General features: G+C 39.6%; 2 protein-coding genes and 1 long non-coding RNA gene across 3 annotated transcripts; 1 reads left to right on the top strand and 2 right to left on the bottom strand.

Moving 5' to 3' along the window:
* Positions 1-5,663: 5,663 nt before the first annotated feature.
* LOC139340611 (CD209 antigen-like protein A) lies at positions 5,664-8,218 on the bottom strand. Its single transcript, XM_070976523.1, has 5 exons — positions 8,149-8,218; positions 7,923-8,024; positions 7,061-7,222; positions 6,289-6,413; positions 5,664-5,777 (listed from the first exon to the last, which is right to left on the bottom strand). The coding sequence occupies exons 1-5, from the start codon at positions 8,216-8,218 to the stop codon at positions 5,664-5,666; spliced, it is 573 nt and encodes a 190-aa protein (XP_070832624.1).
* Positions 8,219-9,935: 1,717 nt separating this feature from the next.
* On the bottom strand, positions 9,936-14,088 carry LOC139340489 (C-type lectin domain family 4 member E-like). Its single transcript, XM_070976331.1, has 6 exons — positions 13,956-14,088; positions 13,779-13,880; positions 13,235-13,414; positions 12,436-12,578; positions 11,753-11,862; positions 9,936-10,576 (listed from the first exon to the last, which is right to left on the bottom strand). The coding sequence occupies exons 1-6, from the start codon at positions 14,023-14,025 to the stop codon at positions 10,417-10,419; spliced, it is 765 nt and encodes a 254-aa protein (XP_070832432.1). The 5' UTR covers positions 14,026-14,088; the 3' UTR covers positions 9,936-10,416.
* Positions 14,089-23,257: 9,169 nt separating this feature from the next.
* On the top strand, positions 23,258-23,914 carry LOC139339881 (uncharacterized). Its single transcript, XR_011602926.1, has 3 exons — positions 23,258-23,420; positions 23,585-23,681; positions 23,843-23,914. It is a non-coding gene; the product is annotated as an uncharacterized lncRNA (long non-coding RNA).
* Positions 23,915-24,226: the final 312 nt, after the last annotated feature.

Raw genomic sequence — 24,226 nt, 5'->3', positions numbered from 1 at the left:
CCAACAAAATAGTAAATAAGATGAACTAATGAATTAATTATGTGCACAGTTTAACAGATTAACAGGAGCTGTTATACAGTCTTATGGCAGCAGGAATGAATGACCTCCTGAACCTCTCAGTTCAACAGTGCAGGGATGTACAATGTACAATATTTCCCTCTGAAATGTAGTGGATTAGAAGTAGAAAGCAGCATAGAAAGAAACGACTGGAGGAAAGTACAAGTACCTTAAACTTGTTACTAAGTACAGTACTCAAGTAAATATACAGTTAAGTTGCACCACAGAAAAATCTTAAACTTATAGAAAGTTGCACAACTAAATCAAAAAACTTAATTCTGCCAACCTCAAGTCTGCATGTGACAGGTGGTGTGGTATCTGCACGAGCGCACTGAAGTCATAGACGCCAACCAGAAATAAGAAGTAGGATTTAATTTACTTTTTCTTTCAGTTTCCACATTCTAACCACAGGCGCATGAGAACACATAAAATCAAAGCATTTCCAGTAACGCTCTGCTGTAACAGACATTTAGCTGTGCATATAGCATTTTCATAAGCTCTTAAAGCTTTAAATCACATACAATACATTGTGTCTGCTGTTTGCTTTATAGCAGTGACATTTACACATGCAAGTACACAGCAGTCAAATCATTCTTAGTTACATGTGTGACGCAACAAATCAAGAATTTCTTTTTAAAATACCTTTTTATTTTGAGCTCAGGTTTAGATAGAACCTGAGGGTGCTTTGTGTTTTTGTAACAATGACACATTAACACGTGTATGTCATGTACTCTTTTGTATATTTTTCCATCATGTTTCTTGGCCTTCTTTAGTGTTATTTATCATTGTGTTCATGTTTTAACTTTGACTTGCCAAACTCCTGCAGATGAAAAATAGCTTTAAGCTTACGAGTGGGGTTGCGGTTGTGGTTGCGCTGGGGCCCATTTGTCAGGGGGGCCGTAGAGAAAGAAGGTCCTCCTACAATACAGAGCAAACCCACCTCCATCATGGGTTTCATTTTTGTTTTGTAAAATACTCAGTACCAATCTATAAAAAAGTTTTATTATACATAAACTATTAAAACATTAAATAAACTAAAATTATTGAATGAAATAGATAATTCATTATTTTCTTTAATGCTTTTATCATGTAAAGATATGCAAAAATTATTGCTGGGTAATATTATAGACTGTATGAAACATGGACATGGACGTCAGAGCCATTGTGAAGCTCCAGCTGTCACCATCCTGGCAGTGCCTGACTCCACCAAACTCCCAGCTAATCCAAAAATCGGCAATGAGGTGGAGCATGGGTGGACCTGAAGTAGGCTGAATAAAGCCTGGTTTTTGAAACCTAGGGCCTAGCTGTCCAAAGCGGCCATGTCCATAAGTATGCAGAAATTTAAGCCGTAACATAATTTAAATGAGTGAGTTAAAAAATTCACCACCTTACATTTTCCGCTATAGAGACAAAAACCATGTTTTGTACCAGGCTACAAAGTTGGGCATTGTAATATGGGAGTCTTTGGGAATGACTGGCTTTCGGAGACAGCCTCAAGTGGCCATTTGTGGAACTGCAGTTTTGGCACTTTCCTGTTGGCTTCATTCTTCAGCACCAGAGGTTGCCACTTAGGTAAAATGTTGTTCAGTGTCAAGTCTCTTTTTGATGATGTGTTGAGATGATATTTATGTGTTTAAGAACCAATAACTGGGGTTCACTGCGGCCTGTTGCTCCTACCTTACGCCACTGTGACTGATGCTTGATCTGTGCATTACCGGAAGTGCAGAGCAGGAGCCAGGAGGTGGTTATCTTAGCTTAGCATAAAGACTGGAAGTGGAGGGAAATAGTATGGTGCCTTACAAAATATTCAAATGATGTAAATCACATATAATACCACCTGTGCTGATTTTCTTCTTGAATCATTTCATGAGACATTTAATTGAGAAAATGATTAGTGGTCAAATGAAGATCTCTTTCTTTTCATTGTACAATAGAATTTGCCTGGGAAAACCCACCTCAGTTATTCGAGAAGTAAAAACAAATGTACCATCATTATGAAAGTGCTGGCACATTGTGGTTAACCACTGTGTCAAATAGCTCACTGTCCAGATCCGTTATAAGTGTGTTCACACACCTTTTCCAACAAGAAGATAATTCAACTGGAGCAGCCTTACAACAGGATATCATCCACTTTTCAGTCTGATACTCTTTTCAGGCAACATGAGTCACCTTGGGCATGATTTTCCTCAAAGACTCAAACTAATAGGTGCTGTGAGTGTGTTCCTGCTGATAGTCATCTTCTACATTCTGCAGTACATATTTGACATGGATTTTGTTTGCTCGTGTAGACCAGGTATACACACAAATGCCTTTGTGTACTTGATCATCCCTCCGATGATCCTCACCTGGGCGCTGAACATCACTGATTCTCTCTGCCAGATGAAGAGTTTTTCCGTCTACCGTAGTCTTAGTCACACCGATGGAGGTTGCTATTTTGTGAAGTTGTTGATAAACTATCTCAGCCTGAGTGCTGTATGGATAGCCTCTGTTCTTTTTGATGGAGATTGGTACCTTTGCCTGATGACGAACCTCAATGCCTCTCAGACTGGAATTCCCTGCAAAGAAAATCTAACCTATGAGGAGTACCAGATTAAAGCTGATCATAAGACTACATCTCTTGTAAGTAACAACAGACACAAAAGCAATCGAAAATGCTTCATGAGTGGATGTGAGGATGGATTTTTTCCTGATCTGCAACCCCTAAAGCACTTAAAGTGTGGATAACTTTAGCCAGCTCAAACTGATTTGCCAAAGTTGTTGGAAGATCGCAGTCACTGCAAAAAAGTTACGATCAAAGGAAATTCAGCATTTTGGGAAATATACATTTATTCACTTTTTTGATGAGAGCTAGACAAGAAGATTGATACCACTGTTATACTTGTATGGTAAATATTCATATTTAGCACATCTGGCCTCTGTCCAGGGTACCTTGGCCCCCTGACAACGAGCTGCAGTCAGGATAGACAGTTTCCAGCGGCCAATAGAAACAAAAGCACCCGCGTCCTGCTAAATCTGACACCTATTAAATTCAAGTGTGATCAAACCAGTCGATTCAGCTTGTACTCAGTTTCTAATAACTGCTGCTTTAATTGCGTTCTTCTGTATGACATGGTAGCCTATTAAAATGATATAGGCCATCTGTGATGACCATGTTTATAGTTAAACCTTCTCAGTTGTTTCAGATGAAAAATGACATGGGCTAGACTGTCCATGTGTAACATAAGCGAGCCAGAAGTGACAGGCTAAGACGGACCTGTGCTTAGAAGTTTTGAAATGCAAAGACAAATGTTTCTTATTAAATTAAATTTACCTCTAAACAGTATTTTGACTCGACTTTTCCAGGAAGTTGCTTCATTTCTAGGGGCTAATAGAAGCCAGATGTGTTAAACACTTGGTACAGTACTCGTTACAGTACTTCCTGATTTGATACTGAACACGATCAGAAATTAGTTCTGTTACATAAGAAAGAAAGAAAGAAAGAAAGAAAGAAAGAAAGAAAGAAAGAAAGAAAGAAAGGCTGGTGAGGATGTTTACTGAGTCTGGTTAGCTCAACAGCACAAAAGTACTTAATGTGTGCCTGGTGCTGGATGTGTTGTTAACAAATTACTGAAAAAACCTCTTTTAAAGTCTGCCTCCTTTTCTTTTCCAGGATTATGGCCTTTATCTAATCTGTTCTCTCATCATTATTTGGAGCATTGCTGAAAGTGTGACAGCCTATCGTACCAGAAAGAAGACATGGAAAAAGGGTCAGGGGTCCAAACTGGAGCTGCTGCACCCTCCTTACTACAGAGTGGTTTATGAGGATCTTCTGGCAGAGAATGTGAAGAGCCATCTGAAAAACAAGCTAACAGAAATAGCAGAAGTGAAAGCACAAGCCATCTGTAAGCCCTACCTTCAAGCCATTGAGGATCTTGAGCACCCACTTAACAATGCATGTGATACCAATGACAACAAGAAGCTTTTGGAAGCCTGGCGAACAATTTCAGCCCCAGATTTCCCCTTCGTGTAACGTAAAAGGATTCATAGGCAGGAGCTGTGGTGTTCATCTGGGAGGATGGAGGAGCAAGAAGTTTCATGAAGAAGAAAGAAGCCATCTTTAGGTGGTTTGATGATATAATTGTAAATTATTTTCCATATAATTAGCTGAGCCATGATTTGTATGTAAAGGACATTCCTGAAGTCTTTCCCTGTAGCCTACAATCCAAAAACGTGTTTACAAACTTTTGATCTCAAAACTAATTTTGCACCAGTTCTAAACCATTTTCTCACAAATCCATCTAAGTCTGGCATTACAAGCCAAATCATTCCAGTTCTTCAAATTGTTCCCTCCAGTGATAATATGGGCACAGTCCTCTTCCCCAAGGCTTCGATGTCCACCGCCATTATCAGGCTGTGCTTCCCGCCAATACCTTAACAGATCAACAGACAAGACAAGACATTGTTAATTTTTTTACAGTCTAATTCATGTTATTCACTAGGAACTGCTCACCGTGCTTAGGCAATGTAAGCCAGTGTGCTGCACAGTGGATCAAAAAACAGAGAATGAGCACTCAACTCTGCAGTTCCCCTCAGCCCTGCAGAGTGTTTTAGGCTGATTTATGTCATTGCTTCCTCAACTCCACTCTCATCGTTATCATTTCCTGCCACTGCAGACAGCTGTTTTCAGCAAAGAGCTCTGATAAGTCCACTGTACCACCTGTTCAGCACCAAACAGCAAACACCTTTAGTGAGGAGCTGGAGAACATAGTGGAACATGGAGCTCAATTTAAGTGAATATCAATCAATCAATCAATCAATCAATCAATCAATCAATCAATCTATCTATCTATCTATCTATCTATCTATCTATCTATCTATCTATCTATCTATCTATCTATCTATCTATCTATCTATCTATCAAAAGTACCTCCTCTTTATAGTAAACTATTATGCACTACTGAACAACCATTTTCTAGACATTTTGACATTTGTACTAGTAAAGAAATTAAATGCTGTTTCTTTTCTTTTCTTTCTTTCTTTCTTTCTTTCTTTCTTTCTTTCTTTCTTTCTTTCTTTCTTTCTTTCTTTCTTTATAAAGCTTTTAAATGAGTTTTAAATGAATCTGTTGGAGTGTCAGTGAGGGTGCCAGCCAGTGTGGTTAGGAAAAAAATTACAGTTTACACAGTATTTTTCTATTTTGGCTCATGACACTTTGTTCAGTGACATCTCCAAAGTTGTGCTAACCCAAATATATTCATATAGTATTATAAACTTGAAAAATTCTTCTAAAAAATTCTCCCAAATGTCTGAACTTGTCAAGATCACTGCCTCCTGACTGAAGATGGCCTGATTAAGAGAACCATAGCGCCATCTAATGGTATTATCGGGGAAAATATATTTCAACAAAGTGGAAGAATTATTCGATTGCGTCATGTTGTTCATGAAAATGTCCACATGCTGAATTTTGTGGTTACTGACTACTATTAGAAATATTTGTTGGAAGTTCTGTTATTTGTGTTTCCAATGATACTGAGGCAGACTTAAAACAAATCCATTCTACTCATAGAAATACAACAGTGTATGCATTTTTGTTTATATTATTAACTAAGGTGATACTTGTTTCTTCCCTACTTTAGAGCCAGTGGAGCTCCATCAGTCCATATCCAGGTCCCCTCTTTCACTCTGTCAGTCAGCCCAATCCAAGCCAGAGCTTCCTCCGGAGTGAAGTTAGAGAGGAACCTCTGTTTAGTAAAGAAAACATAAAGTTTTAATGATGTTACATATTTATTATGCTTATTCTGTTCTTGTTTTTGTGCCTTACAACATTATATGGTGCAATTCAACCTTTCTGTCAAGGTCTTGCTTTGCCATCAGGTATTAGATATGCTATTGGAAGGGTTCTAGGGACTGCAATGCCGGTCTGTCAGTCAATTCACCACTTTGATCCAGACTGAAATTTCTTAACAACTATTAGCTGCATTGCTATGGAACTTTGCCCAAACATTCTTCATGCCCAGAGGGTCAATCCATGACTTCTTCCTCTAGTGTCACCATGACCACTGACTTCAGTGGTTCACAGTGGAGTCCAACAGTCTCTTAAAAAGTCCAACATTTTTTAAAGGTCAAGGAGGATTTAGTGGCATCTAGATTTCAACCAATTGCACACTGCACCTCACCTCACCTCACCCACCCTTACGGTAGCTGTGAGAAAAAAAAAGAAAAATGTGAAAGGTGCAAACACATACACAGTACCTGTTCTTCAGTGCTGTCTATGACCACTAGATCTGCTCCTCTGCCACTGCAGTCCTCTCTGCCATGTTCCCAGGAACCAGACTCATTTGAGAGCAGGTAACAAGCATAACTGAGCTTCCTCCATCCTGCAGGGCACATACCTTATGTAAGAGAAAATCAAACATTAAAAACAAGACAACAGCAAGTGCCAAAGGTACAGTATGGAGGTCACAAACATGCATGTATGTATGTATGGTGTGATGGGGCTGTCATATCACCCTGTCACCCAGCAAAGGTACACTTACAGGATAGCTGCTGTTTTCTTTCTAACTTTGGTTATATTCTCATAGTTTTTTGTGTTAACTTGCAGTTAGTTGGCAGATAGTTTGAGGATTTGTGCAAAAATTATGATGTTGCTTCTGTTCACTTAATTGAGGTGTTACCAGCAACAGCAAAAAAAGATCACCAACACTTCAAAATTAAAACACATTTGAGACTTGAAAGATTTTAAGATGCACAAATTTGTAAGCCATAGTCATATGAAGGAGTAGAACAAAACTATGCTTTTGCTGTGGATTAGATATAAATACGACTATGGCCTTTAGTTTTTTTGGTCTGACTCTGACCAGTGAAAACATCTGCTGTGAACAGTCTGTTGGGGTCCACGTATTAGACAACACACTTGTTGACTGTAAATACATTTTGCAGATCTGAGATTACAGATTACCATATCTTCATTTTCACCACGTTGCTCCTGTAGAGGAGAATGCTTATATACAATGCTCACACTTACTCAGTTTCTTCAGCTCCTGAGTCACTTCAATGAGGCTGGCATTCAGCATGTCTCTCTCTTCAGCCAGGGATGAAAACTGGTTGTCACTGGCCTGGAGACGCTCAGTCAGGTTGGCTCTCATAGTGAAGAGTTCTGCAGCTGACTGCTGAATGGAGTCATAGTCTAGAATAAACCAAGAGACGCTTCCGTGTTAATTACAGGATCTCACAATCAGACCTCAAGCAGATAGAAACAGCAGCCTGAGGTGCATGTTCACCATATACACAAATGAATTCCAATTAGATCTGGAAAAGTTTTGCTTGTTTAAATATGCTGATCATATGGCATTGGTTTCCAATCTATCTATGTGTGATAGATTAAACAATGGTGAAATGCATTTAGTCTTAAGACTTAAGTGCCTGGTTGGATTTCCTGCTATGCTGCTGAGAGTCTCCTACTGTATATTGTTTCTCTCTTACTAATGCTAACAAAACCAGTAGCTATTATTCATGAACTGGACCTTACTCTTTTGTATGTTACGTCCTCATTATTCAGTATATGTAATACACCATGTCTTTAAAGTGATGTCACTCTTTTAACACAGAGGTACACACATGTACCCTAGATGGAGACAGTTTGGAAATCTTGTGTTTATTTGTTAAAACAGTAATGTGTGTTGAAATGAAATGAAAAAAGCTTCTTTGAGGAAAAGCCACACAGGAAGAAGAAAACAACCAAGAATCCACGAAGGAGATTGCAAGAGCCAGGCAGGACAGCACGACATGAATTAAAAACTAAAATACCCAACCTAATAAAACATGAGAGGAATTCTGCCAATGAAATCATTACTCTGATTTGATTTCTGGAAGTGATTTCCACTCACAGTGGACACCAAGGCCGATAAGTCCAGCCAGCAGAAAAACATTCAGCAGCCCCAGAAGGAGAACAACAGCTCCACGAAACTTCCTCTCTGAGCTCCGGGGACCTGAACACAGAAGAGCAGTGAATACAGTCAATGATAGGACAGTAATCAGATAATGATATCATACATACATACATGTCTTCACAGCTCAGTCTGTCCACCCTTCTCTCTGTCCGGACACCCTTACCTGTCTGATTTGGCGAAGGTCTTGGTTTGACAGAATTGTTGCATTCAACATTGATGTAGATTTCGTCCATCACCAACTCTTTACTAAAGGGTCCACTCTGTAACACAGACTGCAGCACATGACACACGTCCTGGTGTTTTCATATTCTCAAGGTTTGCATTTATGAGGAAGTCACAAGTTTCAGAGGTGCTAAAAGTGTATGCTGCTGTCTCTGATCTATTGGCCACAGACCGTTACTGATGAGAACACTGAATGAAAGATTGTGAATATGGAATGAAGCAACAGCCCTGATGAGGACACCACACCAGCACCATCTTTTGTTTTAAATATTCAGTATGATGATAGGTACTTACAATGTGTCTGAGTAACTAGAAATCTGGAGGCCAAATGATATGTGATGAAGGATTATCCTGATCTACAGTCTGATATTCTCTATGAAAAAACAGGGTGGTGTCAGGGTTTTACATTGTCAACTATAATGTTGTCTTTTACTTGTTTTTATGCAGTCTATGTACCCAGTTTTTAACTTTATTTTATTGCCATTATGAAGTGATTTTATTTCCCATCTTATGTTTTGTATTGCCTTCATATTCATCCTTATGCAATGCTATTTTTACTGTTTTTATCATGAAGTGGGTTTTAATCTCCATCACGTTTACATTCATTTTTAAATGTTTATTCTGTATCTTTTTATGTGAAGCACATGATTTTTTTTTAATTGTCAATCACTTTGAGCTGCATTTCTTGTATGAAATGTGCTATACAAATTAAGTTCATTATTATTTAATCAATTTATTTTTCCAAACCAGTGGTCGACACTGTGCATCTTGTTTCAATGATTAAGCAGTAAAAAAGCAGCGGTAATGCATCTGCAGCAGATATGCAGCTGGGGGCGCTGTGGGTACTTTTTGATGAGCCACAGATGTCGTGTGATCTATACCAAAGCAGCAGACAGCTCCAACAGTGAGAGGCAGAAAGAAACATGACTGCTACAATCAGCAGTGAGGAAACACTTTACCAGAGCACACACAGCTTGTTTCAACAATCTTTTTCTAGAACTTGAGGTGTTTAGAGAAATGTTCCTTCTCAAGATAATATTATTTTTATACTCTTTTTGGATATAATGTACATTTTATTTTTATTTTACATTTATTTTTGTTGTCTGTAACAACACAGTGTGGGATCAATAAAGTTTTATCTTATCTTAAGGAAAGACTACTGTTTCCTATGCAGTCGCATTATTACTCCAGTCAAACACTTGCTTTAGCTCCGACTTGCTGGGACTCCAGTCCAATCAGATCGCAGCTCACTAGTAAACAGCCTGTCAGAGCAAATCGAGGACTCTGCCATTTGCAGTTTCCTGCACTTGATGCCTGTTGAATACCCATCAGCCTTCAAAAGTATGAGGTTGTTGTGAAAAGATGGATCAGTTTTAAATGTTGGACCAGGGTTCAGGTCTGAGTGCCACCCAGCACCTACTCTGATGACTGATCACTGAGACCACCACCTCTGGCCTCCCTGTTAGAGAAAAGATAATAGATGAGGGAAAATAAGACAGTCAAGATTACTTTTTAAAAGCATTTAATTCCACTAATGATGACACTAAAAGCCACAACCAATACAGTTTCAGCTACCACCACAACTGACAAACTATATGAAGGTGAATGTTGGAAAAAATGATTTCAATCTTAATGACAGTAAGCACTTTTTTATTTTTTTGAAACACCATGAATTGAATATCTACTATTTTTCACTGTTCCACTGTTCATTTTCACTTTCTTTTATTTCACAATAAAACTTAATTGATTAATTGATTTTAATACATAATGAACCAAAATTGTAATCATGATGTTTAACTATGACTTGATGTTTGGCTGTCACAAAGTTTACACGCACACTGTAAAAGCAAATCAGGTAACAAAAAACAATGACTGGATCTGTTCCTTTTTAAAGCTGCATGATTTATTGTAATGTGCGATCATTGTATAGGAGTTTCTTTGATAACTACCAGATAGATAGTAAAATATTGACAATGTATATCACACAGCTTGAGCCTTGAGTTTGTACTTGCTGGAAGAGAGCATTGATCAGGATACTCATCAATAATCACAGAAATATGAAACGCACACTCTGATTAAACATATAGAACATCCTCAGCCTGATGCAGAGACACACACACACACACACACCTGATCATGAAAAGGCACTCCATAGCAAAGGCCTTCTGTAGAAGCATAGCTGAGTTGGTATAAATATGTATATTTATTGCTAACAAATCTTTTTCTCACAGATCCATCGCAGAGAAACATCGCATGACCGATCGTTCCAGTTTTCTTCAGTTTTCTTGCCAGTTCTGATGTGTGCACAGTCCTCCTCACCCCACTGTGGATCTCCACCGCCATTATCAGGCTGCCCTGCCTCCCAGTACCTTATAGGTCGATGAACGAGGGAGTCATGAGATACAAATCAGAGGTCAGTTCTTCTAAATTGCCACCAAATCCAGAATAAAACCCAAGGTTAGAGTGTTTTCAAGTTCAGGTCAGTTAGTTTCAATTGAAATCTCTAGAAGTTTGGGGAAGTAAAACTTGGGTGTGGACCAGAAAGCCAGTCTCAGATGCACCATGAAATGCTGCTGAGTGTGCTTTAAGCATTTTCCGGTGTGCTGTATGGATTGTGCAACCAAATGTGAAAGCCAACCTCATCTTCATATTCAGAATTTCCATCAAATTTTCCCTATCAGGTTATGTATCAGTCTTACGATATGAAATGATATAAAGTAGACTGGGTCTTATTCAGTTTAAGGTTGCACATCACTTGCATTGGAGTGGCACGAAAATTTCCTCTTTTTATCCAAATGTTGATAGCAGTTGTATCAGATGTCATGTTAAGGTGGCAGATTTGACACATATGTCTTGGTCTTGCCATAAACTACTGGTCTGCCATATTTGATGTACTGTCTAAAGTCATTGCAGTCACTATACAACCTTGTGCAATGATTGCATTATTTGGTGTACCAAATGAGGAAACATGGCCAAGAAGCAACTTAACATCACAGCATTTGTTTCTTTGCTTGCGTGAAGACAAATTTTTACTCAATTGGAAATCAAATATCTCACTGACTGCAGCACAATGGCTGAAAGATCTAATGCTATTTTTATGTTTGGAGAAGATTAAATTTGCAATTAGAGGCTCTGACAAATTTCAGTCAGTCAGTCAGTCAGTCAGTCACAGACACTTAAGCACACTTGGCCCGACATACAGAGCTCTGAAGTCATGTTGTCGCTCATTGAAATCCGCTTCATTTATTTGTGTTTAAATTTTATTCAGGTGTATCTATGTATAGACACCTGTCACTAAATCTTTTTTCTTTCTTATCATTATTTTGGTCCAGTCTGGGTGGTTGGGTGGATGGGTGGGGGGTGTTCTGTGTGTTTAAAAAAGAAAAATATATGTAACCTTGCTGTTAAGTCATTGTCACTACTCTTGGTTTTTCAATAAAAAGATCAAAAAAAAAAAGATATAAAGTGTAATTTTATCCACACTGCACATGTCTAGCACACTACAGTTGCACAAACAACCAACTAGAAACACATTTAAATCTAACCTGAGAGTCAGTGGAGTTCCATCAATCCATTTCCAGGTCCCCTCCATGTCCTTGTCAATCAAACCAATCCAACTCCAAGTTTCGACATTGGTGAAGTTAGAGAGGAATGTCTGTTTCAACACACACACACACACACACACACACACACACACACACACACACACACACACACACACACACACTATATATTATATATAATATAATATTATATTATATTTCCAATTAGTAAAAGAGGAATTACATAAAATTTTGCATAATATTGTAAAAATGCCTGTTGCTATGACTTGATGTTTCCACAGACAGTTTTTACTTGATCCACAAATCTTTTATTGATCAAATACATAAAATATTACATACTGCATTAAAAAAAAAGAGACAGGTTAAAGCAGTCTTTGCGTGGCTGTGAGGTCTGTGGTTGCTATGTGAAAAACACTTTGACACGACACGTGCATGCTGAACCTAAGAATATCAGCACAGGCGCATTCAAAGACCGTGAAGGTTGTGAAGGTGTTGGATACATCGTGTGCAGCATGAGCTGAACATCGTGCTTTTCTAAAATGCGTATTTCAACTTTTTCAAGGTGTTAAAACTGTGCGCGCGCACGCGCACACACACACACACACACACACACACACACACACACACACACACACACACACACTCACAAAATGAACACTCTGTACCTGTTCTTCAGTGCTGTTTATGACAACCAGATGCGCTCCTCTGTTTGTGCAGTCCTGTTCGCTTCTTGTCCATGAATCAGACTCATTGGAGAGGAGATAACAGGAGCTCATGAACTTCCTCCATCCTGCAGGACAAGTTTTCTCTGTAACATACAAGATTAAAGATTTGCCATAGTCAGGTCATGCACATCACAAACATGTGGAATACATAAAAGTGACCAGGAATTCTGCCTGGACTTATGCTCAATTGTGTTGATCCTGGGATACAGTACATTTTTCTAGGCGTCATATTTAGCTTCTGTCATTTCATGTTCTGTCCAAAAGCTCCTATTTTCAATTTGTACAAACTGCTGCTGCATGACCTTAAAGAAAGTCAGTGGCACAAGATCCCAGCCCCTCTTTAGCAGTTACATGACTGTTTCAGAGGTGGTTTTAAGATCTGACTGATCACACTTAAAGCACTTCATCGGGTTGGCTTCTCTTTTGCTGAATTACTGGTTTCCCTGGGAGCTGGAGGGTGGCCGGGGAGGGCTTCCTTAAACAGCTGATTGAGCTTTATTATCAAAGCCTCAGTGCTCTGGAGCTGCCTGTCTCAGGGTTTGCAGTGAGGCTTTCAGATTCAGAAACATCTACTAAACTGATTCTTTGAATTCATTTCCACCCCAGTAAAGGAGCAAACAGAGGTTCCACATATAGTTACTTTACACTGAGTGCCGCATCATCTACTTGTCTCTTCACCAAAATGCCATTAGGTGCTCTTCTACTCTGTTCATGAACAGTAACCGCAGATATGACTCACTCTGTCCGGACAAAGACTCAAGCTTGTTGAGCTCATTAGTCACTTCAGTGAGGCTGGCATTCAGCAGGTCTCTTTCTTCAATGACGGAGGACAGCTTGCTATTACTGGCCTGGAGATGCTCAGTCAGGAATTCCTTCATAATGGAGAAATCTGCAGCTGAATCACGGGCTGAGACATGGCCTGAAATACATCAATGGTGTGACAGATCTCAAATACTATTTCACATTCAAAATGTAACTTTTCACGAACCACAATTTAAACTTCCAGATTCACTTTTAAACAGCAAAAGATTTCTGCATGTGTTGAGCAAGTTTGACTGCAGCATGAAAGCAGTTTTATGTATCATCTCTGGCGAGGCTGTAATGATAGATGGGACAACAGTGCTGTCTATTATTATTGTAGTTTTATGGAAAAACACTGAAACAAATCCATGTAGCTGTCCAAAGCAGAAAAGACATAACAAATAAAACGTGTGCCAGCATTCATACAGCATGCTGGCATCAAGAAAACACAGCAAACTTCTGAATGTGATTTGAGAACTCACAGTGGACACCAAGGCCGATGAGTCCCACCAGCAGGAAAACACTGAGCAGCCCCAGAAAGAGAACAACAGCTCCATGAAACCTCCTCTCTGAGCTCCGGGGACCTGGACACAGAAAAGAGCAGTGATTACAGTAAATGATACAACGGTATCAATGACAGTCTGTCAGCCTAGTCTTACCTCTCTGGTACTGGGATGCCTTTTGGTCAACAGATTTGTCACATTCAATATTTGCATAGATTTCCTCCATCACTCAGAAGTGTGTCAGATATTTGGTGGAGGGTCTGATCTGCAGCAGAAGTTACTCTGAACTGAAATGAGTTCAGTTTTTTTACTTGACCAGGAAGTTACATGTCAAAGATGCTAAAAATAGCCCCTGAGAATCACCTCTATCTCACTTGAAACAGGAACATGAATGAACTTTATGAAGTTTTTCAAGAATATTTGACTCTGCAGGTTCTGAACATTTGTGACACACAATTTTTAGACAGAAATCAACATGTGGATGTTTTTCCTCAGGAAGATTCTTGGCTTTTCATTTGCTGCTCGTAGGAAAAATGTTCATATGGCTAAAATCTTAACCCAGTGTACACATTACTCCATTCTCTGACTTCTGATATTCCTCATTAAACAAAAAAATCATTCGTGGGTCGTGTAGCAGCAGCAGCAGCAGCTGTAAGATAGAAGAAAATGCACCTCAAACAATAAAATGACAAGTGATGAAGCAGTTTTCTCTATTTTATCCTCTATGAATGATGTTTACAGGGAACCACAATCCTGCTTGTTGTTTTTCTTGCTCTTAGTCTGAATGTTCATATTTAATGTTCTGTCTATCTGCAAGAATTTGTTTGCATCTGAGCACAGGAAACAAAAGCTCGTTCCCACACACTGACAGCACTGATAAGGTTGTATCATTTTTCATGATCATCAAAAGAATATTGTAATATTCAAAACAATGTGCAGCTCTCAAATTCACAGCACAGTTCCTGTTCTCACATCAGTATATTCATTTCCTGTTGCTTTCACACTGAGTTTTTATGTGCAAATGCAGTATCTTTACTTGACTGAAGGATGCATTGCCTTCATCTCGATGGTCATAATGGATTACACTGCTTCTCTGATGAACTGTACCTCTCAGTTAGTTTTCAGTACTTTATTGTCAGTAATAAAACAGTACAATAACATCATACAATAACAATATGCTCATTGTGTAAATCCTCATATACAAAAATGCTGCTGTAAAGACAGCTGCCTTTTTTGTACATTTCAGTTATCATTTGTCAAACACGGTGACACCACAGGGCTCCAAACTGAGTCTTATGCCTTTACTGAACAATAACCTGGCAGACATCAGCGAACCTTCTCATACACAAGGGAAGTATACATAAGCAGATGCAGGTGTTTGGCCAGAGTGAGAGTGAGAGGTGAAGGCATAAATATGTAGATCCCAGCTGCACCATGATACACAACACACATACTACATGTGTGACCAGAGAGACAGCAGTCTGACTGGCAGACGAAGTGTTTGGACTGATTTATAGTTAGTTTTTAACTTAAAATACAGTACTGTCATTTTTCATTTTGTATTCGCTGTGAATTGGGCATATAATGGACAGTTGAAAGTGGTGTTTGCATGAGATAAGTTTATTCAGCTGGCAGTTCTTGTGTGGATATGTGGAATTGTGGAATTGAGAAATGACACAAAGAAACACTTTTAGAATCACTCTTCTGTCATACTGATACAGTTCCTTGGATGTCTGACTGTCTTCACTTATGCAGTGATGAAGGGTAAAGCCACTTCGCTGCCAGTGATGCAGAGGATGATGAATTTATTTAATTCAGAGACTTGACATGTATGTTTTGCTTGCAGGACAAATGAAGTGTAGAAAGTATATCACATAAAACAGTATAAAATCAGGTGGTGATTACAGTTCATGTTTTGACAACTGCAACAGTGTTTGAGAAAATGTGCCGAGGAAATGAGAAAAACTGTAAAGCAACATTTTGCTCTAAGACCTTTGTCAGCCATTAAACAAGCAATACAGTGCACATGACATGCAGTATGCATACCAAATTTGATTACAACAGCCAATGACAAAAGTCCTTTCAATCACAGCAACACCTGCATCATTTAAATTAATCATTAATCAAGGTTGAACCTTAATTATATGTAAGTGATGTCTATGAAATATTAGAGTTTTTTGTCACAAATATTTTTCTTTATTTTCATCACTAACTGTAAACACACACACACACACACACGCTGTATTTCCTTCTTTGCTTTAATTTTTCTGTCTACAGTTGATGACCAACCTGATGTGCCCTTGATGTGAAAGCTCAACTCAGTATCTGCATACATAAGCTTCTTCACATTTCTAGAAGTCACTTCATCATCCAAGCTCGTTAGGTGTTACAGGTGGAGAGTTTGTAGCCCATGCAAGCCAATTTGTTGGTCATCTCCATGAAACCTGGGGTGGATGTGAGGCCGCTCGCTGGAATCCAATCATTAATTCACAAACACAGATGGATGGAAACGAGATTCTCACATTCATGCCAAATAGTCTGCAGTCCTCATTAAAACACAGAGGGTGCACAATGTTATAGTTTAGTAGAGTCAAGTAGCAGCACAGCAGTGTCTAATGTGAGCAATGATAATAGGATCAGACTTTGAGAGCAGCAGTAAGATGATTAATGTCTGCATAAAATGAATGATCCTGGTTACACACTCACCTGTCAGCAGGTGTAGAGGTTGCAGTAATTGAGGCCACCATCAAAAAGACTGGAGAAACTGAGAGAAACGGACTGACCCTGGTGAAAACATTAAAAAACATGTGAATAAAACATTTTTTATTCTGTTAGCATTCAGACTCCACAACTGATTTTATTAGTGATCAGCAACTCATTATGAGTGCTGTGAAAATGAGAAATAATTCCAGGCTGCATGTTGTAACTCCACATTTAAGCCAAGGATTTGCATCAGTAACTTAAAGAAAATAGTACTTGAATAAAAAGACATTTTCAGCTTTTAGACAGTGAGCCCACATAACATGGAAGCACACACATTTAATGTCAATGAACGCCATGAAAACACCAACAGTGAATTCACTCGACTAACAAGCATGAGGCAACCTTCAGGCCTTATCCCAAATATTAAGGGCCCTTCTGAGGACCTGGTGTTATTTTCAACAGTGACAAAGATTTGGACAAAACCCCAAAAATATTACAGTCATATTTCTATCAACTCAGGAATATAATATTAGGAATAGATTTTCTATATAGGACAGCTCTGTTGTACAACCTGACAGACTCACACACTGTATGTTTTGGGCTTTTCACAGGATTTGTTGACAGTAAGACAAAGTAAAATAAGCATCATCATTAAGCATGTATAGTTGTCAGTTATTTCTTAACTGCAGTAATGCCATTCATGACGTATAACATTTTATATTTTTGTATGTCCTGTTGTATTTCCTTCTTTTTCTCCTTGAATAATGAAACTTATAGTTATCAACTGAGCATCACTGATACTTACAGACACACAGCAGCCACTGCTCAGTACAGTGGGACTTAGTGTGAAGGTTATATTCTCAGCCTGAAGGCCGTCTGGGGATGAGTGGTTAGCTTTGATCATTACAGAGGCTCACTATTCACAAATTCACTATGAAATATTTCAAGCGTTCATTATATCTTACATCCTGCATTCCTGACTTCAATCCTCTTTTAACTCACATTCAGATACACTCAGTGAGCTGGACATACCAGAGTGAATGGCAGAAAGCATGGTAAGAAACAGGCATGGCAGATAAAGAGCCAAACTCTCCTGCCATGAGAGCAGAGGCCAGCAGCAGAGTCCTCATGGTCAGCATGAAGCAGGCTTCTTCCTCCTGGAGAGCAGTATTGGTGAGAGTGTGCTGGCTATTCACTCAGCTCAGTGTGAACCGCTGCTGATGAATTGGACTCCAGACCTGCATCTTTATACAGGCTTGTCATGAAGGCCAGTAAAGATGCTTGACATTGATCTGGTAAAGGTATGACTGCTCAGTCTTGTACTGATTGTCTGTGGTCTTGTGGTGTCTTCACACAATAAAATGCCATTTATTTTCCACTGTGGATCAGGCCAATCATCACTTGGCTCATTTGTTAACATTTTCTGTCTGCAAACAGGGAATCACTGACTATTATTTGATGAAAGGCAAATATGCATAAAGTGATAATAATAATCTGCCTCTGAATTACATTTGAACAACGCTTGATCAAATAGGTCGCGCCAATGAGAGGAACTGTCTTACATGAGGTCTTATATAAAGAGATGTTTGCTCCTCTTGTCTCTAGTCTGGCCTCCTGAATCTGTCGTGTCATGCAAACATCCAGGTCAAAAAAGAACAAACTGGTCATCTGACTTGGAAATCACCAGCTGACATGTTACAATGAAAATGAAGAACAAAATGATTTTGTGCGCATCAGCAGGGCCATACATGCCACTGAGACCAGCGAGGTCATGTCCTGAGTCTTTTTTTTTTTTCCTGGAAACTGCAATCTGCAAATAAAAAATGTTTAAATGTTTTTCAGCTGATAGACTGACCTTCTCAGTTGATTTGAATTTGACCTATTTTTGACCAGAAAATGAAGAAAAATTTAATGTTTTTATTCCTGCAAAAGCAGGAGGCTTTGAAATAGTACTCATACCCTCCTGTTGAGAAACAAAGGCTTTATGTTATGGCCCGTAATTTCCTGATAATGTCTTTCAAGAAACTGCCTGTGAAACAACTAAATCCGCTGTTAAGAATTTAGTTAGAGAATTTAGACAAGAGATGGGGGCACTGCATATGGAGTTGTGGGGTCACAGTGTGTCACTTTCACTATTTACTTATTTATTTGAGTCATGCATGATATTTTTTGTGTTCTGGAGCACCTGCCCCTTTGCCCCTTGATGCCCAAAGTGATTTTTTTTGTAAGTGTGAGTGTGTGTGTGTGTGTGTGTGTGTGTGTGTGTGTGTGTGTGTGTGTGTGTGTGTGTGTGTGAAAGTCTGTCTGCGTGGCCCAAAATAATAAGAAATAAAACAAAATAACAACAATTTAGATCTACCTTGGTCGGTCACATGATCCACAATGTCACTCTGCCATCACTGCCCTGACATGTCCAGATGTGCCCTGCTGCTAATCGCTAAGCTGCTGGAGATGGCCACTACTAGTCTAGCGTGAGACATTTTCAATGTTAGTTATCTTTGCATCATGATCACATAACACTTGTTTAATCAGCTACTATCTCTCCCATGCCCTTTTTAGTGTCTACATCTCAGATCAATACAGCCAACCTCCAGCAATATCAGCAACAGTAGCCTCCTCACCAACCCCCTCAACAGAAGCTGTGCAATGTACCCCATCAGGTAACAGGTAACAGAGACTAATTTTGCTTTGCACTGGCCTCTAACAAACATATGAGGTGTGGACAATGATATGGTATGTTGTGATTCCATGTTACATTCTTTATGAATATGGGTTGCTACCATTCAACCGGTTATATTGCAAGGTATGTTTCTGTATGGTGTTTCAAATTCGTGCTCCATGTGCCCCCTTTAAATTTGAGCACCTGCTCCTCCAAAGGTCTCTGCATGGCCCTGCCCAGGCCTATCAATAATGGTTGTTAAATAAGTGGCTGGGGCCCCCTTGGTGGCTGGGGGCTACAAGCAACTGCCTGGCTTGCCTGTCCGCAAGCCCCGCCCCTGCATATTGAAACACAAACAGCATCTCATGCTAGTTGGACTAAGATATAACTTAATGCGTCATGTTATTGATAGGAATAGGCTGAATACATATGAGACATCATTAATAAAAAGATCAACCTTACCCTTTATATGACATGCTCTTCCCACATGTTGAGTTAGTCACCTTTGATTTCTAAATCAACCAACCAACCATGGCCAAGATGAGTGTCAGAGCTCTGACACAAATGAGAAGAGTGAGTCTGTCTCATGAGCTCTGCCTACCCTCTCTGCTGGGTAATTGTGATTTTTCCCAGATTGTCACCACAGACACCCAGTTTGTAAAACTGCAAATACAGGGGCTTTCATCAGTGGGCCATAGATTCAATCACAATAGCAGGGCCACTGCAAGTCAAGTCAAGCAAATTCAGAGCTGCTTGAATTGACCATGCTTGAGGCTACTTCCTCAGACTTTGGTCTGTTTTTGAGGCAAGCCGCAGGTCATCTCACACAAGCTTTCTTTGAGGCTGTCGAGCATTGGAATTTCCCCTATTACCCCCCTGCTCTTTAAAAATGAATAGGTGTAAAGCTTAGTTATAATTGATAATGCATATAAAGTCAGGTATAAAGGCTGCATGGAAATGAGTAGCATTGCATCTTTCATGCAAATCTGCAATCACAGTTCTTCTGCCACCATGTCTATGATGAATATTACAATTAGCATTTATTATACATGAAAAAATGGAATTTGTTAAATAAGCTTATTTAGAAGAGACTATAGGATTTTCCCATTCTGAGGAGCCAAGCACTGAAGGTTGCATCTCTGTTTGGGACGACCCACTACTGAGAGCAGCTCTAACAATGACCCAGGTCCACTCAAGACCAAGCGTGGTAATGAACACATCAGTGTTCCGTCTTGATGTATTTTGAATTGGACAGCCTGCTTTGAGTAGCAGTATCATCATCATCATCACTCCATCTGACAACAGACGTCTCACCAAAGAGATGCAGGTGTTCAATACTTTAGTATGACCCTCGAAGGATGTTCTAAAAATTGAAATGGCCCTTGATAGGAAAAAGGTTCCCCACCCCTGCTGTACCAGGAGCTGAATTTCCATAACCGGAGGCTCCTGCTCCAACATGTACTCACCCCAGGTGATCAAATACCAATGCTGCTTTTTCACGCTCCTCAGCATGTCATACAGATGCACAAGGTTCCCTTTAGTGTCCGTGTGTGACGCACAAAGCCTTCCTACCAGAGAGCTTTTATAGCACGTGGCAACATTGTGAAACCCTCACTGTTTGGTTAGGTTTAGGCACCAAAACAACTTTGGTTTAAGGAAAGATCAGTTTAGGGAAAGTCTTTCTGACACGTGGTTGATGTGAAACTGTTGCAGTTTTTTATTAGGTTTAGACCAGAACTGCTTGATTAAAAAAATGTTGACTTTTGCTTTCACTTTTGAACTCTTCGTTCTTGCGTTAATTCACACAACCTTCACTTTTGGTGAAGGTTGTTAAAGAATGTGACAAAGTGTCACTATTGGATGACCTGGGAATGAGACCGGGCTCCAACATTCTCTTTTTGTGCTCCAAGCTTGCAGGGGCGGCTTAAAGATCCTTTGAACCAAACAGGACTAAACCAAAACCAAATATTATGACATGCACACTACAAAACAGAAAAAAGAAAAAAACTGGCAAATGAAATTCTCAGCAAGTCCAAGGACACCGTTTGACGAAAGTGACACAAATATACACAGATCAGCCATGACAGCGTGTCTGTGGTATCAGGCACCGGGATTTTGGCAGTGGATCTTTGAGTCCTGTGGGTTGAGGGATCGATTGGACTCCTTCCAGTGCATCGCACTGATTCTTGATTGGACTGGGATCTGTAGAGAATGTCTTGGGCTTTTTTTGTATTCCTCAAGCTTTTTCTGAGGTGTGATGGGGACCATTGTCCTGCTAGGGGACACCAGTACCATAAGGGAGTACCATTGCCATGAGGGTCTGTGCTTAGTCTGATAAAATGTTTAGAAGTGTGGTGTGGGTAAAAGTAAAGTTTCCAACATAACATTGCATTGTGCAGGATGATCAATGTTATTTTAATGTTGTGGCTGATCGGTGTCAGATCACTCTACGACTGGTTTACAGATGAGGTGACAAACAGCAGCACAGCAGAACTAAAGGATAGGCAGAGCTCTGACATTTACCTTGGCCTTGGTTGAGTGAGACCAGCATTTGAAGGGTACAGTTGATCTTTTTATTAATGATGTCTCATCTGTATTCAGCCTGTTTCTATCAATAACACAATGTGTTAAAATTATATCTTAGTCCAACTAGTATTCAAAGCTGTTTGTTCATATACATTCTACTGTGTTCCCTCTCTTCACTTAAAGGGCAACAGAGACCTCATCTATTTGTACAGTAGTTCACAAACTTTTGTTGGTCATGCCCATTTAGAAGGTGGAAAAATATCATGCATGACTGAAATAAATAAATAAATAGTGAAAGTGACACACATTTCAATGGAGAAGTTCCTCTGAAAACAACTACAAATTGAGCACAATAAACTCAACTCTAGTTAAATTCTTAAGAGCAGATTTAGTTGTTTCACAGGCAGTTTCTTGAAAGAAATTATCAGGAAAATCAAAACATTTTTTTTTATTGCAGATTGCAGTTTCCCAGAAAAAAGACTCAGGACATGACCTCGCTGGTCTCAGTGGCATGTATGGCCCTGCTGGCAAAGGGGCAGGTGCTCCAGCATACAAAAAATATCATGCATGACTCAAATAAAAAAGTAAATAGTGAAAGTGACACACTGTGACCCCACATCTCCATATGCAGTGCCCCCATCTCTTGTCATTGAGCTCTGCCTCAGGTTGTGTTTGGTTATTGTGCTCAAATAAACTCAACTCTAACTAAATTCTTAACAGCGGATTTAGTTGTTTCACAGGCAGTTTCTTGAAAGACATTATCAGGAAATTACGGGCCATAACATAAAGCCTTTGTTTCTCAACAGGAGGGTATGAGTACTATTTCAAAGCCTCCTGCTTTTGCAGGAATAAAAACACTAAATTTTTCTTCATTTTCTGGTCAAAAATAGGTCAAATTCAAATCAACTGAGAAGGTCAGTCTATCAGCTGAAAAACATTTAAACATTTTTTATTTGCAGATTGCAGTTTCCAGGAAAAAAAAAAAGACTCAGGACATGACCTCGCTGGTCTCAGTGGCATGTATGGCCCTGCTGATGCGCACAAAATCATTTTGTTCTTCATTTTCATTGTAACATGTCAGCTGGTGATTTCCAAGTCAGGTGACCAGTTTGTCCTTTTTTAACCTGGATGTTTGCATGACACGACAGATTCAGGAGGCCAGACTAGAGACAAGAGGAGCAAACATCTCTTTATATAAGACCTCATGTAAGACAGTTTCTCTCATTGGCGCGACCTATTTGATCAAGCGTTGTTCAAATGTAATTCAGAGGCAGATTATTATTATCACTTTATGCATATTTGCCTTTCATCAAATAATAGTCAGTGATTCCCTGTTTGCAAACAGAAAATGTTAACAAATGAGCCAAGTGATTGGCCTGATCCACAGTGGAAAATAAATGGCATTTTATTGTGTGAAGACACCACAAGACCACAGACAATCAGTACAAGACTGAGCAGTCATACCTTTACCAGATCAATGTCAAGCATCTTTACTGGCCTTCATGACAAGCCTGTATAAAGATGCAGGTCTGGAGTCCAATTCATCAGCAGCGGTTCACACTGAGCTGAGTGAATAGCCAGCACACTCTCACCAATACTGCTCTTCAGGAGGAAGAAGCCTGCTTCATGCTGACCATGAGGACTATGCTGCTGGCCTCTGCTCTCATGGCAGGAGTGTTTGGCTCTTTATCTGCCGTGCCTGTTTCTTACCATGCTTTCTGCCATTCACTCTGGTATGTCCAGCTCACTGAGTGTATCTGAATGTGAGTTTAAAGAGGATTGAAGTCAGGAATGCAGGATGTAAGATATAATGAACGCTTGAAATATTTCATAGTGAATTATTGATTCTAAAATGAAAGTGTCTAACTACTTTGTGTGTGCCACTATTTACTTCTAGGCTCTTTGCAACACCTTATTCTGAAATCAGCACCAAACTAGTGCAGCAGATTGAAGCCTTCAGCCCTCGGAGGGGCTGTGATGAATGTCAGTATACGGTAAGAAGCAGTCTTGTGTTAAATGGACAGTAAATGCTGTTATAGTTGTGTGGAATGTAAATAAATGTGCTCCAAAGAATAAAAAAAGTTTCTACCAACAGCATAATATAAATCATACATTTAGTCTAATTGATATATATAAATGTTGTTGTCTGTTCCAGCTTGTGTCAGCCACCTCTGTAATGATCAAAGCTAACCACTCAACCACAGACGGCCTTCAGGCTGAGAATATAGTCCCACTGTACTGAGCAGTGGCTGCCGTGTGTCTGTAAGTATCAGTGATGATCAGTTGATAACCATGAGTTTCATTATTCAAGGAGAAAAGGAAGGAAATGAGCAGCAGAGCAGAACTACGACGTGGGCAACCTTGAACTGCTGGCGGTCAAGTTGGCCCTGGAAGAGTGGAGGCACTTGCTGGAGGGAGCGGAGCAGCCATTCGTGGACTGGACGGATCACAAGAACTTGGCCTACATCAAGGCAGCCAAGCGCCTCAACTCCCGCCAGGCCTGCTGGGCTCTATTTTTTAGCCGGTTCAACTTCTCTTT

The sequence above is a fragment of the Chaetodon trifascialis genome, chromosome 12, assembly GCF_039877785.1.
Source record: "Chaetodon trifascialis isolate fChaTrf1 chromosome 12, fChaTrf1.hap1, whole genome shotgun sequence".
NCBI classification, from domain to species: domain Eukaryota; kingdom Metazoa; phylum Chordata; class Actinopteri; order Chaetodontiformes; family Chaetodontidae; genus Chaetodon; species Chaetodon trifascialis.
The sequence above is the reverse complement of the archived record's forward strand: the minus strand, read 5'-3'. Positions and strand labels throughout refer to the sequence as shown.